This window comes from Triturus cristatus, chromosome 6 (assembly GCF_964204655.1).
Source record: "Triturus cristatus chromosome 6, aTriCri1.1, whole genome shotgun sequence".
NCBI lineage: Eukaryota > Metazoa > Chordata > Amphibia > Caudata > Salamandridae > Triturus > Triturus cristatus.
This window is the reverse complement of record NC_140589.1, coordinates 1,823,618,298-1,823,643,788: the sequence shown is the minus strand read 5'-3', so window position 1 is coordinate 1,823,643,788 and position 25,491 is coordinate 1,823,618,298. Positions and strand designations below refer to the sequence as shown.

The 25,491-nt window shown below is 44.8% G+C and overlaps 1 protein-coding gene across 2 annotated transcripts in view; it reads left to right on the top strand.

Annotated features, from left to right (window-relative positions):
- HADHB (hydroxyacyl-CoA dehydrogenase trifunctional multienzyme complex subunit beta) overlaps window positions 1-25,491 on the top strand; it is a 341,378-nt gene that overhangs the window by 258,010 nt on the left and 57,877 nt on the right. For both annotated transcript variants that reach the window (XM_085613199.1, XM_085613198.1), the window contains exon 7: window positions 16,714-16,801. In XM_085613199.1, coding sequence (XP_085469325.1) covers window positions 16,714-16,801 — 88 coding nt within the window. The remainder of the gene's footprint in view (window positions 1-16,713; window positions 16,802-25,491) is intronic.

Genomic DNA, 25,491 nt, shown 5'->3' with positions numbered 1-25,491 from the left:
TGAGCTGCCGAAGTCTCCATCTCCTTTCTACCGTGGCATGGCAGAAATCTGGCCGAACGAAGAATGACACCCCCTCACTGGTCCTCCTTGCATCCGGTCTTGCCTTCTCTGCGATTAATTGCCTCAGTACGAAATTGCCAAGAAAGATTAGAATAGCCCTTGGCTTGTCCCCTTCCCTCGGGTTTTTCTGAGCTTTAAAGGGAGTGCGATGTACCCTCTGAATTTCGCAGGGCCAGTTCCAGCTAGAGAGCTCTGGGAATGCCCGGTCGAATAGCTTGATGGTGTACGCTCTGATATCAGAACCTTCGACCCCCTCCGGAATCCCAAGGACCCTGAGATTATTCCGTCTGTCTATTCTCCATGTCCTCGAGTTTCCACTGAATATCTACCACTTGTGAGCAGTGGGCATCCACTTTAGTTACTGCAGCTGCTGCCTCAGCCTCAGTTGAAACGACCCTCTCCTCCAAGTTCGAAACTCTGTTGCCCAGAGTCGTACAAGTCTTGGACAGTTTCCTCACGGCCCCCTGCATTTTACTCATAGCGGCTTGTGACTTCCTACTGTCTTGGCGAGTCTCCTCTTGATGAGAGATAATTTCCTGGTGTATCAATTGCAGGAGCGACATCTGAGATGCCTCCGTGCTAGGACTCCCTTGCAATGGCATGGCCGATGAATGATCCCAGCTTAGCTCGTAGTGATCTTGCCCCTTCGGACCTGCCGCAGGCCTGACCGCTGTAGTAGGGGGTACTAGCTCCTGATCACTTTGTGTCCTGCATGCTGCCTTCCAGAAAGGAGCTATGTTCGTCCTCGTCTGACCACTCTGCGTTCTCAGACACCGAGAAGAAACATTCACTAGGGACCTTTTCCGCCAAACCCCCCACCACTCCTCCTGGGATAGCCTCACTAAAAGCTGGGTCATGCCTGCCAGTCCCCTGGGCTACACCCAACTCAGGCTGCTCTCCCCCCTTCTCATGGGGAGGACCACTGCTGGTATATTGGCCTACCTTAGAAGAGGTGCCAGTCTTGTTGTCCAGAGTTTCTTGGCCCTTCGGTGTTCTTCCTGCTGCCGGGTCCCCACAAATGACAGATGCCAGGGTAGAAATAGCCACTTGCCCGCTACCGGTCTAAGGAACTTCTTCCAAAACTTCCTCTGAGATTTTCTGGGCGGCTACCACTTCTGCACTCTCTTCGATGCCAGCTAGACTAGTGGGTAATGCAAAATGGTCCCCACCTTCCTGTGCTGCCCCAACTGCCGCTTGCGGTGAGTCCTCCTGTGCCCCTTTCTCCTTACTGCTCTTTGAAAACATGTCTGCAATTGAAGCAGTTACTTGACGTGTCTTACCGACCAGCTGCTGTTGTTGTTTCCTTGCAGCGGGCGATTGTTGTTTCAGTCGTGGGTCTGCTTCCTCCAACTTTGCCGTTGCCCCCTCAACCCCCTCCTTTCTTCTTAGATGCTGCCGTCTTGGAATTAATTGTTTTTGGGGCCATTGCAGCCGAACTCTGCATGCTGCCTCTTCTCCTTGTCATAGAGCAAAGATTACCAAGACCCAGATCCAGGTCGCGGCCTCTCACTCCGCTCCTGTGCTTCAGCTCTACACGGAGTTCCGCTCTGCTCCGCTGCTTCACACGTACGCCCCGCCCACCGACATTCGCCGATCGCCGGCAGCAGGGAGCGAGAGCCGCAACAGCCTTAGCAGCCAGCGCCAGAGCCCGGAGAAAAGGTCTTCCTGAACCGCAGCAGGTAAGCAGAAGGATCATAGCCAGTCGTTTAATCCTCGGAAGACCAGCGGGCTGCCTTGATCCCTATGTGTGCCGCTCTGGGGCTTAGGACCGCATCCTCATTGCGAGCTACTGCTGCCGGCCGATGCTACACGACCGCCATCTTGCCTCTCCGGTCTCTGAGAAAAGCCAACAGGTCTCTGTTCAACTTCAATGAACTAGAAAGCTGGAGGAAGGATTGAGGAATTCTGACACTTTGTTTTCCTGTGTTCTTCAGGTTTGCAAAGTTAAAGTACATTTAAATGGTCTAGTCATGGGATGTTGGAGAGAATCCTGCCCCCCAACCGATTGCTTTGTCTCGGGAACTACTTTTCACAACTCGGCAGTGTGTGGGCAGAGCCTCCTTGTGGCAACATACACACCTGCTACATCCATTCAGTACTAATCAAAGACTGTAATTTGCTAAACTGAGTTCTCATTTCTTCTGCAGAGATTATGAATGTAAAAATATATCCTGTAGGGTGTGTTGCAGTTGTGTTAGTGTGTCTTCACCTTCCCAAGCTTTCCTTCCTTGGATATATCTGCCTTGCGATGCCTATGAATTTTCTTTGTATTTTGCTTCAGATACAGTACCTGAAAGTGGAGGTCTGGATTAATATTCTGATTTGAAACCTCGTGGCACAGCTTCATGGCAGTAATTTGCAGATAGTGCAGTGTTAGAGATCTAGACTAACATGAGTTTTTCGGTACTGCAACTGCCTTACCCCACTCTCTAAAAATTGATGATTTGGTTTTCTGATTGCCAGGTATATACTTAACTCAAAATGTTCTGCATTATTTTTCTAGTTTATTTCTTTATTGGGAAGCATTTAGAGGTTAATAATAATCATTTTAATTTGTAAGTGCTTAGCATGCCAGAGAACTAGGCTCAGAACGCGCAGCGGACGTGCGCAGCGGGCGCGCCGAAGGCGCGCCAAAGGCAAGCCCGTCTGCGCCCGTCCGCGGGCAAGCCCGTCTGCGCCCGGACCGGGACTAGGGGCTACCCCCCCTGTCGGTTCGGATCCAGCAGCGTCCATACCCATTCGCTACTCTCGTAGCGAATTGCTAGCCTTCCATGACAGTAGCAAGGGCATAAAATCACACCTATGTACTAAAATGGGGCCAGGACTTTCGTACGGACCATTTTCTTGCCTTGCCTGTCGCTGGTCCAGCATGGGTCCAACTTCATCTGGAAACAACGCAAATCATGACAAAAACCATATGACTTTGAATTGTTTGTATTTCAACGCTAGATCTCTACCCAAGCATGCCCTGGATATCTGGGATCTACTTATAGCAAAAACCCCGGATCTAGTTTTCATTACTGGAACCTGGTTATCCGAAGCTAATGCCCCAGATTTAGCAAATGCCCTCCCCCCCAATTATAAAATCATCTCACAAGACAGACTTGGGAAAAGAGGTGGGGGGGTTGCTGTGATATTCAGGGAACAACTAATATGCCTAGTGGAACCCATAACTGCCCACATTGAACATCAGATCTTGCCCTTTAAAGTACTTCACGAGGGTTTCACTATCTTAGCTGGTGCCGTTATTTACAACCCTCCCGGAGAACAAGCTACTCTCGGTGCCAAATTACTGAATCAACTATCGCCACTCTGTCTGACACACAAAAATTATTTAATAATTGGCGACTTCAATATCCATTACGAAAATACTGACTCCCCGGTCGTTTCCCAGTTTGAATACGACATGGGTATTCTCAATCTTAAACAGTGGGTAGTGGGCCCCACTCACACAGCTGGCCATACTCTAGATTTACTCTTCACTAACTTTGAATCTACCAGCATAAGAGAGATTAAACCTCTGCCCTGGACAGATCATTCCCTCATTACCTTTTCACTGGGCCTTCTCGCTAAACCTTTGAAATCTAAGGCTGTTTCTTACATTTCCAAACGAGCCTGGAAGCTAATTAATGAATCCAGCTTTGAGAAACACTTCCAAGTGGCCAATGTCAAAACATCGGAAAATTCCTCTGTTTGCGATGACGCTGCCCTACTGGAGGTCGAAATATCACAAACCTTAAATAAATTAGCCCCAATACGGGAATCCAGAAAAAAACCTTCAACAGAGAAATGGTATACCCCTCATTTAAAAAACCTTAAAAAGGAATGCCAAAAAACTGAACACTTATGGAGACAATCTAAAGATAATGAAACAAGACTAACCTACGTTCACAAACGAAAGCAGTATATTCTTGCCATTAAAAACACAAAAAAGGATTACTTTACCAAGCGCATCCAAGAAAATAGCAACTCAGCGAAAGAGTTGTTTAGGATAGTGAAGGAGCTCAGTAAACCACCTAGCACTTCACAAACCCTCGCTCCCTCGGCTGAGGTTTGTGAGCGTATCAATACTTTCTTTTCTGAAAAAATTAAGAAAATATACTCTTCCTTCACCCCTCAATACACCCATAATAACTCGGATAACTCATCCAAAATCATGATGTCTCCAGAAACATCTATAGCCTTACTAGACCCAGGAAACACACCTCGGCTAACCAGCTTTGAACTATTCTCAGAAGCTCAGGTTCTAGCAGTCTTAAACACGGTCAAATCAGGATCACCCTCAGATCCTTGTCCTCACTTTGTGTTCGCAGAAATCGCGTCTACACTTTGCCCTGTGATCACTCGACTCTTTAACAAATCACTTACCACTGCTACTTTTCCCGCTGTCTGGAAGCACGCCTCCGTGACCCCACTATTGAAAAAAGCTGGGTCCGATATTTTCAATCCTGAAAACTATAGACCAATTTCCCAGCTCCCCTACCTCTCCAAGGCGTTGGAGAAACTGGTAAATAAGCAACTGACTAAATGCCTGGAAGGTAATTCCCTTCTAGATATTTCCCAGACCGGCTTTAGAGCCAATAACAGCACCGAGACAACGCTGCTGGCAGTATCAGACAGTATCAGATCCTCCACCGATCAAGGTGGAGCAGGGGCACTGATACTGCTGGATCTGTCAGCGGCGTTTGACACGGTATCACACAAGTGTCTGCTGAACATACTTCAGAATAAAGGAGTCCAATCTACAGCGTTGAACTGGATACACTCTTTCCTGAGCAACCGCACCCAGGCAGTACACATGGGCCAATTCCACTCAAGGCCCAATCCCATCAACTGCGGGGTTCCTCAGGGCGCCTCACTGAGCCCCACCCTTTTCAATGTCTATATATCTCTTGCTGACATTGGAAGGAAGTGGGGTATTGGAATCTGCTCTTATGCGGATGATACGCAGTTGATGGTGACGATGGATGAGAGACCAGAAACCTGCAAAAGCAAATTACACGACTGTCTCTCTGAAATGGCACGATGGATGCACGATCACTGTTTAAAGCTGAATGCAGGCAAAACAGAGATTCTTTTGTTCGGGGGCGCCAAACGTATGTGGGATGATACCTGGTGGCCACCCTCATTGGGAGTGGCCCCCATTCCTAAACAACATGCTAGGAACCTAGGTATTATCATGGACGACACACTATCCATGAAAGACCATGTTCGATCCCTTTTTGCCAAGGGCTTTGCCATACTAAAACTCCTTGCTAGGATATTTCCCTGGATACCCCTAGATTGCAGACGTTCAGTGACACAGGCCCTATTGGTTAGTCGTCTGGACTATGGCAATGCACTGTTCGTAGGGATGAACGAATACCTATTCTCCCGTCTACAGGTTCTGCAGAATCTGGCGACTAAACTCATCTGCAATAAAGGCTATCTCGACTCAGCATCGGAATGCCTAATCAAACTTCATTGGCTTCCGATGCGTCAGAGGGCTGCTTTTAAGCTGCTTAACCATGCCTATCGGGCCTTACACAAGATCGACCCCTCAATTCTTCATGGAAAAATTGAATTCTATGTACCCAACAGGAACTTACGTTCCTGCCAATCAGCCTTGGCTAAAACGAAACGTATCTACAAAGTTAGAACAGGTGGTCGCTCCTTTTCATATCTAGCAGCAAAAAGATGGAACGAACTACCTTCTGACCTAAGACATACCACTAACTATCTCCAGTTTCGAAGAAAATTAAAAACCTATCTCTTCCCCAACCCTCAATGATCTCAGCACACGTCAGCAGTAGTTTCTTTGGTATATAGCGCCGTGATATCCCATGGGATGAGTGTTGCGCTCTATAAAAACCATAAATAAAAAAAAAATAAAAAAAAAGAACAATGTGGGGCTGGCTGCGAAATTGAGAAAAGCTTATGAATATTGGCTTTTTAGCCATCACCTGCTTTATAAAACCGAACCAGGCCCCTTCGTTCTTTGTTCCTCTCTCCTAATGTATATGAGAGATGATGTGGGCGGATTAGAAATGGCCATGGCTGTTTGGCTCTTTCTAATACCCTCTCTGTAAAAAGTTAAGGGGAGCAAAAATAACCTATTACTGGAACCCTATCTATTATACTGCATCAGGTCGGATTGTGCACCTTTGATTGGCTTTGTCCTTTAAACACTTGGGATAACATTTGAGAAAACCATCAAGAAAGGTGGTGTTTGTCTTCTATCGGAAACATTTCCCTGAGGGTTGGTTCATGTAGGTATTATAATTTACGTAATCTTTCAAAATCCTAAAGTTTCTTTCACATCGTGTCCACATTGGGCAATCAAAGTCTTTATCAAAGAGCTGAATTAGTTTGGGGAAATTGAATGTATAAGACTGTCCCAACTTCAAAACGTTTGGTTGTAGAAAATATTTAATCTACAATGCAGGCTGCACAGTCCTCATTGGGACTGCTAAAGGTTTCAGAAGTAACCTAACCTGTACAAGAAAGGTCTGTCTTCCTCCCGCTTCTCCTATTACTCGCTCTCCTTTCCTGTGGTGCCAGTAGGATGTTAGTTATTAGAGTATAAGGCAAGGAGTTTATTTTGGCTACAGTAGTAGCCTTTTAATTTTGCTTGACCTAATAAAGGCGAATAGATGTGACAGCAAGATGTCCATGAGGACCCTGACAGTAAGCAAATTGTATTTCTTTGAAAAAGTGGTGGGTATAGGCTATAGATTCTTACTTTGTAATCCAGAAGTGTAGCTACTCCTTTACCATTTCAAAGAGTCTTGATCTGGTCCAAGCAGAGGAAGATAGCTGGGGGGGGTGCCGACGCCAGCAATCACCACCGGCACCAGTATCGGCGAGGAGGAGGGAGCATGGGGGACTGCAAGCCCCAGCAGCCTCAGCCTCAGCACCAGGCCGACGCCGCTTTCCCACGCCCGGAGGCATGTAAATCCATCTCACGGCTCCTGCAGCGCGGGGGCCGCCGACGCCAGCAATCACCACCGGCACCAGTATCAGCAAGGAGGGAGCATAGGGGGACTGCAAGCCCCAGCAGCCTCAGCACCAGGCCACCGCTTTCCCGCACCCGGAGGCACGTAAATCTATCTTGCGGCTCCCGCAGCATGGGGGCCACCGACGCCAGCAATCACCACTGGCACCAGTATCGGCGAGGAGGAGGAGGGAGCATAGGGAGACTGCATCTCCAGCAGCCTCAGCACCAGGCCGACGCCGCTTTCCCGTGCCCGGAGACGCGTAAATCCATCTCGCGGCTCCCGCAGCGTGGGCGGGCCCGGGCAAAGCCCGTGCCAAGGGCGGGCCCAGACAAAGCCCGTCAGAGACCGGAAGAGGTTGGGCTGGGCCATCCCTCTAACATCAATCATGGGTAAGCGGAAACAATTATGCAGTCAAGACCAGGGGTGTCTAAAAGCAAAAATCACAAAGTCTGCGTCCATCATCTCCTATTTAACCTCGGCGGTGGGAGCTTTAAACAAGGAGATAGCTAACGCAGAGAGAGAGCTGGGTTTGGGTACGAGTCAAGAGTCTGGAGAGGGGAATGTTATACCTGAGTCTGTGACTCAGAAGCCAAGGGTGCTGATAAATACACCGATAGCTGTGAGAGAAGCACCGAACCACGATGCAGTGCAGACTGGGTGCGTGGATGGCGCTACTAAAGAACCCTTACCTTCTGGGAAAAAGAGGGCCACTAGAAAAACTAATAAACAGGACAAAGGCTCGAAAAAGAGTAACTCTATGCAAGGGAATGTTATGGGCAAGAATATTCAACTAATACTGCGGAACCTGGTGGAGGACATATTTAGCTCGCGGTTGGAATCTATACTTAATAGTATTGCTAAAGACATAATCAACACTTTGAATACCTGTGTCGCGGGGATCTTTAAAAAATGCGAGTGCATTGACTCCCTTCTAACGGAACTGAAAATTCCGCATGATACCCCCAGCTTAAATATGCTACCTAAGGCCCATTTAGAGACTAGGCCACATATTGGTAAGAATTACTTGGGTAGTCAACCCCAATTTCAATCACGGGCTAGGTCAAAATCTGGATCCCCGGATAGATCTGTGGTAGTCCAGGGCCCCCATGTAGGGGGGGAATACCCACCCATTCTGTCCGGAGCCTTTTAAACCTGCCAGTTAATGGCACGACTCTTGCTTCTAGTGAGACTCCAGCCCTACAATAGAGGAATATAAAACCCAATTGCTGTAGACTTAATCCCCCCCCCCCCCCAGAAGCCACCCCTCTGGTAGCGATTCTTGTAGGGGTACCCCCACTTGATGATCATGACCAGGGGTCCACCCTGGCTCTGCTACAAAAAACCAAAAATTGGTGTGATCAACATTGTGTTGGCAATGCCGAGATTTCTTGTAACATTATAATGGCTAGACGGGTGGGGTGGGTTGGTAATTGTCCCAAACAAGTCGACGGTGATTGCATTATCGTTAATTTTAACAAACCGACTTTAGCTGATAGGCTGTTTTAGGATGCTTCTGAGTTGGAGAAGGGGGGTATTGGGGCTTTGCCGCTGGGTTTTTTCTATCCCCCCAGTAAGACGTTCAAATGCACCTTTTAGATCTCAGATTGAGGCATACCCAAAGAGGTCTTATCAGACCTTTAATCGCCCCTCACAAATTAAAGACCCTGAGTCTCGCCCAGAAAGTTCTTGCTGGAGAGATGTAGCAGCCCCACAAACATTATCCATGCAAACAGGGCTTGAAGGAGCTGGTTTAGCTCTATCAAATAGATTTCTCCCACTGTCCCAGCTAGATGAGAATGATTGACTGGAGACACCCAATGATTGTTTACCTGAACCCAGCCACAACGATCAGGCCATAGATATAGAAACTGCCCCCAATTGTATGATCATCAGCTGGAACATTGCGGGTCTTAGAACTAAGAGATGTTCCAAGTTGGCTGAATTTTATAAAACAATATGACGTTATTGGCCTCCAGGAAACGTGGGATAGGGCGAGCAACTTTTGGCTGGATGTGTTTAAAACTTATTGCTCACCTGCACGTCCTGCCCCGGCTGGCAGGGCGCAAAGGGGGGCCTAGTGCTCCTTTTTTCATTAAAGCTAAAAGTGTGTACAAAGAGGTGGGAGGCGAGTTCCCATAACTGTTTGATAGTAGAATTAGGCACTTCTAACTATTCCAAATTATTATTAGTTAATTTTTATAACTCTGGGGAAAGTGACTTTATGAATCAACATTTGTTATTTGAAATGTTTTTTAGAAAATTATAGGCTGAAGCAATCCACTTTTTATTATACTATACTTATGGGTGATTTTAATATTCATTTGTGTAATTTGAATTGTCATGTCGATGATCACTTAGGGCCTGCCCACTCACTGACACCTCACATTGAGCACACGCAACAGGGGGAGTCTCTGGAGGACCTTTTGGCTGGAGCGGACCTCTTCGAACCTAGCTTTAATGATCGTTTTGAGCAGTTTCCCACGTTTAAGGCCAAGGAGAGGGACACTGTTATTGACTATATAGTTTTGTCCTCCACGATGCTAGCTAAGGTAGTGTTCTATCATGCCAGGTTGTCTCTCTTTAGTGATCACAACCCAGTCATTTTAGGGCTAGACAAAGATTGTGGTCTTCTGGGAACAGCAGTTAAGAATCTGGGAGCTAACTGTGTGGCAACAAGTGATCAGGGGAGGAGGCTCAAATAGTCCAAGGTAATACCTGAATTTTTCTTTGCAGATTTATGTGAGAAGGCCAAAGAAAACATCGCAAAATGCGTAGATTATACCACCCCAAGGGCAGAGGTCCTTAGAGCCTTTTGAAGGTATTTGTGGCCAGGTAGCATCTGATCTGACTGTTATAACTAAACCCAGATTAAATACAGGTGAAAGGTGGTTTGATAACAACTGTTCAAGGGCCCACCGAAACCTAGTACAAGCCCTGAAAAATATACCTCGAGACAGGGAACAGTCAGTTTAAGGAAGCAGTACATGCTAGCGGTACATACACGGAAAAATGAGATTAAAGAAGAGGCCTAGAACGCACTTATGTCTGAAGTCCTGAAGGACAGCTCGAGATTCTGGGCTATTGTTAATGAACCCTTTTTTTCTGACATAGAGAATGATGCCCTGGAAAGTAACATCACAGAGGTGCATGGGCTTGCTCACTTTGAGGCAATTTATGGATCTAGTGTGGTTCCGGACCCCTTCCCTTGTATAGATACTTATTGTGACTTACCCTTGTTGGTTTTTAAAGAGGAGGATATTGAAAGGGCGATAATAGAGACATCTTGTAATAAAGCACCTGGCCCTGACTGTGTCCCTGCAGATCTGTATAAATGTGATCCTAAATTTTGGGCTAAGATATTAACAAACGTTTTTAATGCCTCAGGGGTGTCCTGTCAACAATCATACCAGTTTTTAAAAAGGGACAGAGAGGGCATCCATGGTGTTATAGACAAATATCATTGATTTATTCTGCAGTTAAAATACTAGTCAAAGTGATCCAGGCTAAAGTCACGGACTGGGTGAATGACAACAAGGTTTTATCCAATCTACAGTACGGTTTTAGACAAGGCAGAAGCACTATGGATCAGTTCCTTAATTTATACTTATTAATAGGCAAATATACCATAGCCGAAGAAGGTTCTTTGCAGATGGCCTTTATGGACCTCACCTCAGCGTTCAATCTGGTTAACGGATCAAAGCTGTGGTCTATTCTGCTTGACATGGGCATTGATCCTTGCCTAGTTTACTTTTTAGCAGAGCTACAGCGGGATCTTTCAGCAAGTCAGGGTTACTCAGGAAGGCAAATGCACAAGGCACTTTAAATCGGGTAGAGGCGTCCGCCAGGGATGTATACTGGCGCCACTACTTCTTACCCTTTATATTAATGCATTAGATAAAACCTTAGATCAGGCAAGCTTGGACATTCCGTGTGTAGGAGAAAGGACTATTCCGGTTCTCCTATACGCGGATGACGCGGTGTTATTATCCCGTACTGCTATAGGCCTCCAGAGGCTTCTGGATGCCTTCGGGCCTATATAAAATCCTTGGACTTGATAGTGAACATCTCGAAATCACATGTCATGACAATGGGCCAAAGAAACAGAAAAGTAAAATGTTTTTTCTGTAATGGAGCCGAGGTGTCCAGGGTGACCTCTTTTACATATTTGGGGGTCCTATTCGATGATAGATGCTCTTGGGTCCCCCAACACAAAGCTGAAAAAAATGTAGTAGTTAGATCAATGACTGCTCTACTAGGGTTTTCACAGTGCTTGGGGGCTAGGCCTTTTGAAGCTATTCTTAATATTTACAGATCCAAATGCCTGGCTATTGCTACGCATGGCTCAGCCATTTGGGGTTCTAAACAGCTGGCAGGGGTGCAGATGGCTGAAAACAGATTTTTACATACCCTTCTGTGCGTACCCCAATCAACCCCAACTTTTGCTCTCCATTAGGAACTGGGGCTGGGGTATGTGACTGATTTGCTGAGAATAGCCCCGTTGGTCTGCTGGCTTAAAACCTGGCTTAATCCCGATATAACCCTGAATCATCAGATTTTGCGGGATTGTCTTTCCCTGGATAAACCCAGCAGCATTCCGTGGTAGTCCTACGTTAAGCTTATGTTTCTTAAACTGGGGCGTCCCAAACTTTTTAACGTTCCGGAAGGGATTAAAAAAGATGTGAAACGGGTTAAATCTCAATTTTTGAACATACTGATGATGGAATGATAAGAGCTGGAGCTACAAAATCCCTCGGTCAGGGCTCATTATTTGATAAAATCTTCTCTATTAATTGAGCCTTATCTGAGAATGGTGACCAAGCCTTTCCATCGCTGGCTCCTGACCAGGTTCCGTTTCAATTTAATTCATTTCTCGCTGGGTAACCTGCCTGGGTGGTGTAAACCAGAGGCTATAGGCCCGTGTCAGTGCGATAACTTCTCACCACAGGACACACTGCACTTTATGATGTTTTGTGACTATTACAATGACATTTGCAGGAGGTTTTTAGTCCCTCTATTGAGGGGAAAGGGTTTTTTACAGGTCAGACCAGCATTATTTCATCTTCAAATGCTTGATAATACACAAAACATTTTTAATATTGCTAGTTTTCTTGTCGCAGCTGTACGCCTATCCTGCGCTTAATGATGTATGAAATCCTCTATTTTAAACCTCAATGAAATGTTCTTTTTATCTGACATTTCTTTTAGTCCTGATGAATTATATAACTGATGCAGATGTTTTTATTCCTTTTTTAACATCGCTGATATGTATTTGTGAGAAAGTGGCACGGTATATACTGTTCCCAAATAGGTACAGTGTGTGCAGAGTCCACAGTCCCCAGAGGTTTGGCAGAGGCTAAAGTTAGATATAACCTTACTCTCTAAAGTGGTAGCTTGGTCGAGCAGTAAGGCAGTATCAGAGGACAGTGTAAAGCATTGGTTGTACACACTCAGTCAGCAAATGGTCTCACACACTCAATAACTGAACTCTAGGCCAATGGTTTATATAAAAAAAAGTCTGTTTTATTTTAGAACCAACAATAGGTATTAAAATATACTTTCTCAGAATGAGATGCTTTAGGTAAATACTTTTGCAATATGTAATTGACTTTTGTAAATACTGGTTACAGGTTGTTGCGATAGGCAACACAATTTCAAACACAATGCATTGAGCTCAATGGAAGTTTTAAGTTATTTGTAATAGATTACTTTCAGGATTACTTTTGTAACTCCAGGACTGGATCCTACATTCAGTCCTGGGATAGTTCTTAGAAACAAGTGATAAAAGTCGACTTAGTTACTGTTGTGATTTTTAGGCAATATTTAGCTATTTTAAAAATTGGCACAGAAGAAATGTCATAGAAAAACAGTCAATGATTCCCTATGGAAGAAAATTCAAGTTGCAGGTAAAGTAGGTTCTCGTTACTTTTGTAATCCAGTACTGGGCTCCTAGACTCAGTACTGGGATCTCTATCTAAAACAGGCAAGTAATTACGCTTTCACAGTTAGCACGATTTTTAAAGAATATTTAAAGTTTGCAAAAATCGACACTTAGAAGAAATTTCACAGAAAAACTGTCAATGGTTTCCTATGGAAGAAAATTGGGTTACTGGTAAGTATGGTTGTGAATATTTTTCTGGGTCAGTGCTGGGCACCACGATCCAGCACTGGGATCTCTCCTAAAAGCAGGTGAGTATTTCCGTTTTCGTTACTCGGCTGATTTTTGGTGAATATTTTAAGATTTAGAAACTCCACAGAAGAAATTTCAGAAGAAACCAGTCAATGTTACCCATGGAGAAAATTGAGTTATCGGCTTTTGGGTAAGTACTCGACTGGCAGATTTAAGGTTCTGGGTACAGACTCTGGTCTCCCAGGGTCAGGTAGGTACAGTTGTTACACCCTCAGCGGCACAGGGGAAGCCGGGTGCAGAGTGAGTTAGGCCCAATGTTATCCTATGGGAGGCAGGGGGGCCTTGGTTGTTGGTTGCTGACTAGCAGGCCATGCGGCTGTGGGAGCTGGGCTCCTGGTCACTTGCTCGGGGGAAATGGGGAAGTAGATGGGTGCAGAGGTTACACTGCCAGGGCCACTCCGGCGGCTGGGTGCAGGGTGCTTTTGAGCCTTAGGGCGCTCAATTGATTTCAGTGGGAAAGCTCCTGGTTAGAAAAAGGCTGCAAGCTCTGGGACGAAGATTCTTCAGGTGCCACCACCACTTCGAGAGGTAAGTTGGATAGTTGGATAGTTGGAGGATAGGTAGGTACCCAGGAGTTGGGCACAGGGGGCCGCAGGGCTCCGGGTGCAGGGGTGCCTTTTGGTGTCGGGAAATCTTACCCTCTGTTGATCGCGGTTGGGGGGGTACCTGGTTCTGAGGCTGCAGGCGTCGTCGGGAGCGTCGAGGGAAGTCCTTGGGTGCTGGACTTGGGGTCACAGTCGCCGGGGGGTCGTCCTCATGGTCTTTGTTAACTCCGGCACAGGCCAGGCTTGGCGGGTGCAGTGTACGCAGGGTTCGCGGTTCCGGGCTGATGCCTGGGATTAGAAGCTGATTTTGAGCATAGCCTCTGCTCATGGGAGTCCCAGGTGCTTAGAGCTAAAAGGTAGCCAGGTCCTCCGGGGTTTGTGAGGTTGCTGGCCACACAAGGTGCCGGGATGTAGCAGGAGCAGGTTCGAGGGTCGACAGGCCGGTAGGGCTGGGGCCAAAGCAGTTGGCGTCTTCCTCTTCTTAGCAGCTGCACGGCAGGTCTTCGTTCTTCTTGCTCTTGTTTGTATTTTGGAATCTGGGGAAGGAAGGTTCAGGGTGCACCTAAATACTAGATTTAGGGGCGTTATAGGTAGGTAAAGGGCAGGGACCAATGGGTCCCTGTCCTGGGGTGGGTACACCCCCCCCCTATTCTGCCACTCTCCTGTGGGACGGGGGCAGTAGCCTAGTCGTGATTGGGTAGGGTCCCATCCCCTGTCCTTATTTGGGGTTTCCGGCCAGGCTTCCTGCCAGAGTGGGGGCTGCAAGAGGCCTGGGAAGCACCCAGAGGTGGCATGTCTTTGAAGCTTCCCCCTGTCCATCCTGTGGGAGGAGACCTAGCACCTCGCCCAGGATGTGCATTGTTGCAGGCCCAGGAGAGCAGGGGCTCTCCTACCCAGGGGTCCAGCAACATGTCTGCTCTGTGGCAGCCTCCCAGACCAGACGTGGATTGTCGGTTAGGTTTCAGGGGGCATCTCTAAGATGCCCTCTGTGGTGCTTCGTACATTAAATCCCACACAGACATCAGTGCAGGTTTAATGTGCTGAGAAGTTTGATACCAAACTTCAGTCCTCAGTGTTGCCATTATGGTGCTGTGGAGTTCGTGTTTGACGAGCTCTCAGCACCATGTACTCTTAAATGGCAGCACTGCAATTACAGTGCCCAGGAATGGACTTGGATATTGTAGGGGCACAGGGCTCATGCTCCTGTGCCCACACCACTGGCATAGGGCACCCAGAGGGGTGACTGATGTATGCCAGGGCAGTGTAAGTGGTGGGCATGGCACACAGGGATGTGTGCCATGTCGGCTCTTTGTTTTGTCTTGTACCCAGACACTCAGCCTGCAAGGGCAGTGTGTGTGTGTTAGGGTACAGGACCTTTAAGGGTGGCACAAGGAGTGCTGCAGCCCTTAGAGGCCTTCCCTGGTCACAAGGCCCTGGGTACCTAGGGTACCATTTACCATGGGCTGACATGTGGCGAGGGTTTGCCAATTTGGGTTTGAGGTTTTTAGGGAAGGAACATTGGCCCTGGGCACCTGATTGGCAGGAGTCCAGGGCACACTCAGTCAAAGTACATTCAGCAATTCAGCAAAAAGGGGGGCATACCATGCAAGAAAGATGGCACTTTCTCACAGTATTTAATGATAATAAGACTTTATTGTATTGTACTTTTATGATTTTAAATAATCTAATAAAGTGGTTTGACTGACTGGCTGATATGATCCCATCTTCTGATAACGTTAATCTATTTCTATTGAACCCATGTATGACTGTCATAGGTACTCATTGCTTGTAGGCCTTTTTTTGTTGACAGTCAAGTTCTCACTCTAACCCAAACCCTCTCAAGTCTCCTTCGACAGATCGGTGTTCTTTTGTGTAGTTGGTCATATATTTTAAGATTCATCATTCCAATGGAACTGTTCTTTTCTGTGACCTGTGGGGACATGAGCATTAAAGATGCAATTGTGGCTCATAGACGTCTTGGGTTTTTACTTGGACTGCCTTTTGGAAAGGCAGCACATGCGTCTAGAAGAGCAATAAGTAGGTAGAATGTTGAGAGCTATGTGACCCATTCAACATTTATGCAGCTCCTTCCTTTAATCCCCGGGCACAAAGAAAGTCCCCAGTATAGGAAAACATTGAACCATAGATCAGTGCTGTCATATTATTACTATAGCTCAGTTCTGCTTCAAAATGGTTACTGTCAAGAAAAACAGGTGTAGTTTATGGAAACAGAAGAACAGATTGCAGCACTTCTCTTCAACTGTGGATTTTATGAGTTTTGGAGAAGCTGCCACTTGAATTATTCTGGTATATTGCAGAAGTACTTTTATATAGAGCAAGTGTTGTATGAGAATTTGTTTTGAAACCAGCAAGTTGTAGTTCTGTTTTGAAACCATTTTGTCACACTGGCATCCTTTTTTTTTTTTTTTTTTTCATGTGCTTTTACTGGGATATGTTCATGAATTTTGTTGGGATTTTTTGCAATGATTTGTGTTTTATATAGTACCTATAGCCTAACCTCCTTCTGCTCCTTCATTTCTTCTGTTTTCAGGTCTTGTTAAATGTGTTGTACTTTTTACCTCAATTGTTGGTAAAAAGTATAGTGAAACAAGTATTTGAGAAAATGAAAAAGCATCTTTTTACTGTCATAGACTCTGATTTTGTGAATAAGAGTGCAAACAGGCTTTTAAACATCCGACACTTAATCTTTTATTTTCATTCTGCGCAGACCTATTTTTTTACTTCCACTGTAAAATATTTTTTAATTAACTTGTAAGTGCCCAGTTTCTGCAAGCGATGCCATAGATCTCACATTTAAACTACAATGATAGTTACCTGACTTTCTACAGAATAGTCCAGGCTTACCAAGGCAGAGGAGTAGGATGCTTTTTGTGAATCTGTGAAACACATTGTAATCCTGTCTTGCTTTAACATCTTTCTGTAGGCTGCCCTTGGAGCTGGCTTCTCTGACAAGACTCCAGCCCACACAGTGACTATGGCCTGCATTTCTTCTAACCAGGCAATGACTACTGGTACGTTCATCAAACCAAGTGACCCCAGTTGACTTGGGGTCACTTGGCCGCGATTTAAACAGCCACATGTGACATTGTTTATATTGAGTACGCCATAATGTTGGTTAGCGCACCTTACTGTGATGCATTTCACTTTTGTGATTTTTGGTTGAACATCTTAATCGTGCAATTCATCCATGTTTCTTTCAATTGAATCTTTTCTTATGAGATGTTGTGTGTAATACAAGACTTCTAAACATTCATGTTGGGAAAACAAAAAAAGCTTCCCAGTGTAACCATCTGGCTACCATAGATCTATTGCACAACCTAGGGTTTACTGTCGGAGTGAAGTCGCACCTTCAGCCCTTCAGGTTCAATCCTTCTTAGGCTGTCTTTACAAAGCGTACAGGGCAGCCATATAGTTTTCAGCACGCTTTCGCTGTGTTCTGGGTTAGGGCTTTGTATATAGGTAAGTATTAAGTTTAATATTTTTTCCCTACCTATTACCACTTTATACAAGCGGTACTAGTTATACAAATGTATTTACAATTTTCTATATACTTTCCAGCAGTTTAGGGAGAGCTGCATTTTTTTTTCTTTTTAAGTTTTTAAGTTGCACTGTAATTTTCAGGTATTTCCGCAGTGCTCTATAGACTTTTCTGTCAAGATTTTAAATGTTAAAAATTGAAAATACACTATATTGCACTATATATTTGTAACATGTAGTGTAATACAGTGCATTTTAATTTTTTTTTTTAACACTTATTTTCTAAGTGGTACTTCGTACATTTTAAAAATATATGTAGAGACTTATAAATATTTTCCCTACCTATTACCACTCTAATAAAGTGACACTTACCTGCATCCAAGGACTAAACGTAGAATACATGCAAAATGTTCCTAAAAACCACATGGCTGCCTTTAACTTTTGTCAAGGCAGTCATTAAACAATCGCATAATTACTTTTTATTGCTATTTCTGCAAAAGTACTGTGACGACCGATATCACTACGTTAAAATGCCTTATAACTTAAATAACACTTACCTGTAGTACCAAAAGGATCATCTGCACACCATAATGTGTAATCCTGCCAAATTTCATCAAAATCTGGCTTGGAGTTTGACTGCTACACACAGTCTGTGTAAAAATGCCTTGGTGAACAAAGGCGTTCTGGGAACCCCAATTTTTAGGTCTCGCCTACGCAGCGTGCATGCGCTGCATAGGCGGAAATCTCTTGGAATCTATTAGCTTTTTATGCCCAAAAACGTGAAAACTTTGCATTGCTTTCAATTGCAACGCGTGCACATTTGGCGTTTCCCTTGCGGGAGCGAGCGGCACCATCTGTTAGCAATTATCGAACTCTCCCGCAAGGTAAACGCTGCGCGTGGCTGCACTCACTGCGCCACATTAATTGCTTCTCTCTCGTGCGGCCATCCTCTCTCTTACCAGCATACACCACCTCTGTCTGCCCTGTACTTTAACGAGTGTGTGTTGCTACCTCAATCCACCTCCATAGCCCCTCAGGAAAGCCTTCGGAGACACAGCCGCCCGTCCACACTTTGACTTGGGACGGTACTGAGGGAATAAGATAGTGCTCTGGGGACATCCAGTGGCCATTGTAAATGGTATTTATATGGCGCTTACCACCCCTGACGGCAAGAAATATTTGCATAATGTTGACTAGCGATAAAATATTAGCTATTTACACAGCACAAGCCGCAACATGACTTGGCAATGAGTGCTTAATAATCGGCGATATTGTTTATTTAAAAAAAAAAGGGGTACTGGCTTTATCGCTCTCGGAAAGATGAAAGGCAAATGGTTCTCTCCTAGGATTTTTAACTCTTGCAAGCTCGTTTTATGGGCAGGCGAAAATAATGGCGACCACAATGATATGGGTGCTCAATCATAGATACAATCAAATTTATGACAATACTTTGTCACCACCCCTGATGGCAAGAAATATTAGCATAATGTTGTCTAGCGATAAAATATTAGTTATTTACAAAGCACAAGCCGCAACATTACTTGGCAATGAGTGCTTAATAATTGGTGGCCACGCAACAGCCGTTATCTTTACAAAGCGTCAAGTGGGAAGTCCGATCCCCTCCCATTTAGCAATATCGCCTCACGAAAAGCAGGGGCTGCTCAAGGCAGTTTGAGACAGTAGCTTAGGAAGTACCTCCCTGTCTCCAAAATGTAATAAGGACCTTCACACCAGGAGTTTGGCAAGTGAGTAGCTTATTCAAAGAATGAGGAGCCCACCCCCGTGACTGCACGCTAGCAAAAGATCTCCGGTTGAATAGAAACGCTTGTTTTTTTTTTGGGCCGCACGCCATGAAGCGCTTTAACTTTTAGTGGCGATCACGCGCCTTTCTTTTGTTCTGTGCGACTCATGTCAGTAGATGCCACTTATAGCAGCAGTCACAAATGTGGTACGTGGAGACAGCACTCAGAGGGGTCTCTTCTTGTAGATACCGGTTTTGTAGATTTTGTTGCAGCAACTACTAAATGCGCATTGTTCACGTTTTATTATTGCACCTGTTTTTAACTATCCATGCTTCAGTCTTTACAATGTTATCTCGGTGGAAACATTACTTCACAACCACGTACACCATGGGTCCCATGCTGCACCCTTTCACACAGCATCATCCTCTGTGCATCTGTTGATACCAAAAATACACGCAGTAGACAAACATTCCGCCCGCGTGCAATGAGAGGCTTGCACGAGGGATTAAATGCTTCGGAATATGTAAATGCTTCAAAACATTTGTACTTTGTTTTACCAAATGCTGCCCAGACGCGAAGGCCGCGGGACTTCCTTGAAATAAACATCCTCTGTCTCCGGGGCTGTGTCTCTGGAAAGTATGTCTTTAGATACCATAAATTATGTACTCTGATCCCCCACACCCCATACACTTAGCAGGCCCCCATACGGCAGCTTCAACAATGGCGGGGCGGGGGCGCCTCTCAACACATCATTGAGGCTATTTTACCAAATGCAAATACAGCAGAGGCGCCTCAATGACCGTCTCATCTCTATGTAGAAAAGCTCAGTATGGCATAGAAATAGGTGCCATAAAATGCAAATGCCGCCGAAAGCCCCTCTTCCCCATCTTTGTTCAACTTCTTATTACAAGCTACAGCTTATTGATAGGTGGTGAGGTATAACCTGCGCAAGATTTTAGTGGTTAAAGCAGTAAGAGAACAAAATTGTCACAACTATGCATCAAGGGAAAAAGACAGCCACCACCCAACGCTGTTAGCTTACAATTGAAACAATTGTAAATATTCAAAAAGATAATGATTCCCTGAGCATTCTTCAAAAGAGTAAGTCTTCCATCACAGATAATATAAGTTTCTCAAACCCAAAAGTTTTTATATAATAAATGGAAATATTGTCCAATCTTCATCCACAGTCTTTATTACAGCTTCTGATAATATCCTTAGAAGACATGTTTAAGCAAGAGCTTGATTTTCAAGACGACCAATTTTCGAAATCCAGACGTAAAAAAAGGTTTCTTAGAATCACTTGTGTTGAGCAAAGGTTCTGTTCTTAATTCATTCTATCTTAAAAGCATACAGCCAACACGTGTTTCGTCTATGGTAAATTTTCCAAAAGACTTCCTCAGGGCTGTAATAAACAGATATACAATACCGTTACCAACTATTACCTATCTCAAACTAAGTGTGTTTTAGACCTCCACCAAACAGAAGAAAGGCATATATAAGAAACCGAAAAGACCCAAAAGGCTAAGAAAGAAATCAAAATAGACCGAAAAAGTGTCAGAATCACCAAAACCACCACGATTAAGTTAGTTAAAAGCCACCAGAGATAATTCCAGCTTTATAAACAAAAAAGAAAACCATCAAAATTTAGATAATACCCAAAAGAGAAATGCCTTGGGCTCTATTCATCATAGCACGTGAAAGTATCACCCCCCATAAAGTACCTCATAATATAGAACCAAAGTAAAACAGAGCGCTAACCATAAACAACTCCTATATAGAATATGAGACAAAAAGTCACAGCACGCCGCTTCATTTAGGCCATTAATCACTCACCAAAATTCCAAGTAGCAATTCTTATTAATAGAGCATTGAAAGGCGGGTTGGCAATAGTGTAACAGCCAGCTTGACAAAAATCTTCGTTTTTGACAGGCTCCTGACCTAGAAAACATATATGTATCTAATGTTATTCTAAAATTCATTTATAAAACGGTATAGTCCTAATCCTGACCCCAACGACAGCATCAAAACTAGTTAAAGAAATATAAAGTACAAAAGGATCTTTATCATTATAATCAAACATTAGCTTCTAATCATTTAATGCTAAAAAAACGTCCCATACGAAATAAGTAGCTAATGCATAAAACAAAGGGAGGTGCATAAAGGTACTCGTAACCTAATTATCTAGTCCTTACCTTTTAGGTCCTTTAGATCCTTTTGTACTTTATATTTCTTTAACTAGTTTTGATGCTGTTGTTGGGGTCAGGATTAGGACTATACCGTTTTATAAATGAATTTTAGAATAACATTAGATATATATATGTTTTCTAGGTCAGGGAATAATTATCTTCTTATTACAAGCTGCCAAGTTCGGAAAAACCCAAGATCGCAGAAAATGGCTGGCCGAATTACTTTAACATATCTAAAGAAACCTTTTGCACTGAAAAGAGTTAAGATTTCAATTGGTTGGCTGCTTTTAATTGATTTAGACGTGTATGTGTGTCACAAGCTGCTGCTCACACACACACAAACAGATAGGTAGATATTCTCTTTCTCTCTTCAATTTTAGATTACATTGTTTACCTTTATCCTTGGTGACGATTAGGACAAGGTCGGGTGATGACAGGATAGTGGAGAACGGAAGAAGCAGGCAGGATGCCATAAACTGAGCAGACATGCTATTTTTTTTCAAAGCTAGACTTTAGAATTCCAAATAAAGGACAATAGTTTAATTGGCGAGGCAGGATGCCAGCAGTAAACCAGAAACTGCTACCTACATATCCAGATGTTGGAAAGAGTATCTCGAGAATGTATAATATAAAAACGAAGGATTTTCTTCTATTTCAGTTTTGTTTTTGGCTTTCATTACATAGTCAACTGACAAAAATCTAATAAATAAAGTGACAATCCGGTAGTTCATGTGTTAACGTTTTATAATTAAACTTGACATACATGCCTGAAGAATTAATGATTTGCTTTCAATTTCTTTATTATAGGATTTCCCCTTTTTTTCCTTTTTTTATACAAAGTCATACAAATCATACACCATATGATGTAATTCAATATTATATGCATATTTCCAGAAGCATTCAAAATAATAAAGCGGACAGCCTATCCTAAATTCACATAGACTCCCACCAGCAAACGTACACACGCATAGATATGCATAAAAGTACGTGAACAGCAGCTTTGTACTTACAGGTGCGTTCTTTAGTCCACTGAAAACAATGTGTTTTTGCTAATACATTTATCCCTGTTTGAGGAATCTGCATGACACTTTTTTTTTGCAGATTTATATAGAGCGAACTCGACCCAAAGATATCGGAGGGCTTTAGATGACAAAAAATGATCTGACAACTAAGAATGGTCCATTAAAATGTCCTGCACATAGTTCAAGAGGGGCAAAGTTCTAAAGGTGGTCCTAAAAATATTAATTTCCCATTCATATCACATGGGAATTTTCACTCCCACTACAGCAAGAACTGCTGGAGAGAATTAAAAACAACTAATCACGAAGACAGAGCTGGAAACAGACTAGTTAATCCGTGCCTACTGCCAGCTCCTTTCCAGGTCCATCTGCTTGATGCCTACTGTCCAGCTCCGAGGATGCCCAGCCTGGAACCCTCTGTCAGCATGTGCCGGCCGGCTGGGAGTGTCTGTGGGCATGACGGGGTTTGCCCATGAGCCACGCGCTTGACTTCACCTATGTCTTATATTCTTGTCATAAAGGAATGTATAGTGCAAAGTCAGATCACACACTGTAAACATGTCTATGTCAAAGTGATGTGCTCTGCATAGAGGCTGAACGAAGTCAATGTGAGTTCAATAAGTGTGGACAAACTGTGACAAAATCACCGTTCTTTGCCTCAAAAGTCCTGTTTGGTGCCGCAATACTTCGTAATCAGTCCCACCATATCCTGGTGGGTCTCTTAATCTGCCTCCTGCGCAAGGGGGCTTGTCGTTGGATAATGAACAAGCATTTGCATAGCCAATAGGTCTTGCTTTTGGAACCTTATAAGTATTAGTTCTCTTCCAGGGGATACTCATCAATAGTCATAAGCACTGAATATTCCCGCCCATGTACGGGGACCCCGGAAATAATAAAATTATATATGAAGAACATATATATACAGCTCTGTATATGTATAAACATATATTATTTTTTCCCAAGCAAATGCAGCCCTCATAGAAGGCTAAACAATGCAGACACAAATATCCAATAATGCACCATAGGTATAATAATACACCTAAATCTCCTTTTTTTTTTTTTTTTTTTTTTTTGAGGTAAAAAACTCATGCTAAAGGGAAAAAAAGAACACTGCAAACCACAGATCCACAAAACATTGTTAGCCTGCAGGCTGCATTGCAATACAATACCATAGAGACTGAAAAGCCTTGTACAGGTAAAAACTGGCACCGTGCCTTTAAGGCAGCCCTGACTCCAAAATCCCATCATGCCTCAGGGGTGACAGTTGGGTCAGTTGTTCTTTCCGGCTCCTTCAGTCAGGACCCTGGAATTCAGCTCTCTTCTTTTTTGACTTCAGTCAAGAATTGTTACTTTTCTAGTAATTTTTTGGGCTTCCTCTGGTTAAAGTCTGTCGGGGAAGCGTATTCCTGTGTTTTCTGACTAAATTTAACAACTTTTTCTGTCAGAAAAATGCCTTCTTTATTCATGCCGTGTCCATCCTGTGGCAAAAAGAAGGCCTCTTCAGACACACACGAGGTGTGTATCGTCTGTATACCAGATTCTCACTCCTGCATCCTGTCGTCACTGCAAGGACCTTTCAAAGAGGACTTTGAAAGAGAGAGAATTAGGCTTTATGGCCTTGCGGAGCGGTCAACGTCGAAGCAGCTGGTCTCTGTCTGTTCTCCATCGGCGTCGGGCTCGGCGTCAAAGACTCCAGCGGCGGGATCGTCGCTGAGAGGTGAGGAGTCCAGGGGGAGTCATGCTTCCAAAAGAAAGTCCATGTCGACGAAGCGCATTTGTTCGTCGTCGGCAACTTCGACGTCAAGAAAACATCCTTCGACGTCGAAGGAGGCTCATCGCCAATCAACGTCGAGAAAACATCGTTCGACGTCAAGACATCGCTCAACGTCTAAATCGACACCAAGAGAGTAGTCGACGTCGCATGAAGAGCACAGGCGTTCAACGTCGAAATCTACATTGACGTCGAGGCAAAGATCGGTGTCAAAAGATCCTACAAGATCATCGTCTGAACATTCGGCGCCGAGGCGGGTGCCTCCGTCTGAGTCTGCGTCGAGGCGGGTGCCTCCGTCGTCTAAGGTCTCCAGATCTTCGGAGAAGATGGTGACGTCGAGGCGAGATTCCCCGTTGGGTTCTAGATCTCCGTCCAGGACAAGTCCTCCGTCGACGACAAGGCTCTCGACGTCGTGGCAGGACACATCGCCGGTGATCCATTCGGCGTCGAAGTCCAGGTCTCCGGTGATAGGCCTATCACCGTCGAGACGGTCCCCCGAGGTGGGATACCAGGAGACGTCACACATTCGTCTGACTTTCAAGAAAGTATCAAGGCGCAAATCTCCTCATAGGCTCGAGATCAATATCCGGATCACCGCAGGTGTTGGGTCTCTCTCCAGCTCTTCCAGTGGAGCATACATCTCAAGACGAGGACCATGTTCTGCCTCAGAGCCCCGTCAGGGAAATGCCTCAGAACACTGCAATGATTCAGGCAGTTAAGGATTCCTTAACAAGACTAAGGACTCTGGATCAACCATCACGACCAGCAAGATCCCATTCTCGAGGAAGAGAATTGCAAAGGCGCTCACGCTCGCCCAGAAGGCGATCCAGATCTACCTCTCATAGAAGAGTCAATCAGATCGGGGAGAAGGCGACGGAGGTCTCCTTCATCTTCCTTGTCAAGCCGTTCGTCCAGAAGGGATTATTCACCCACACTCACAGATACTCAACCATCTAGAGTGTCGCCAGTGGACGACATCACCACTTTCCAAGATGTGCTGTGCAGAGGAGCGACAAAGTTGAACATTCCTATGCCTGTTCAAGAAACCACCTCTTCTATCATCTTCGAGACCCTTCATGAGAGAGCGGTGTCTCGTCCACTGTTGCCTTTAGTCCCTGGGTTGCTTCAACCGGTGATGGATATCTTCCTCACGCCAGCGACTATCAAATCTGCGCCGGCGCAGATTCTTAAGAAATATCGTCAGGCTCCCGAGGATCCTCTATTTCTCAAGGCGGACCCTCCACCGGACTCTGTGATCACGGCTCCTGCCAGAAAAACCCATTCAGTGGTGTCATCATCCACAGTGCCGCCGGATAAGGACAGTAAATCACAAGGCTCTTGGGGGAGAAGAGTATGTGGCTCGGCGGCCTCGAGTCTGAAAGTGGCTAGTGCCTCAGCGCTTCTGGGGCGCTACGACAGATCACTATGGGATTCCCTGCAGCGATTTATAGAAAAAGTGCCTTCCGAAGACAGAAAGGACTTTGAAGAGATCCTGCACGAGGG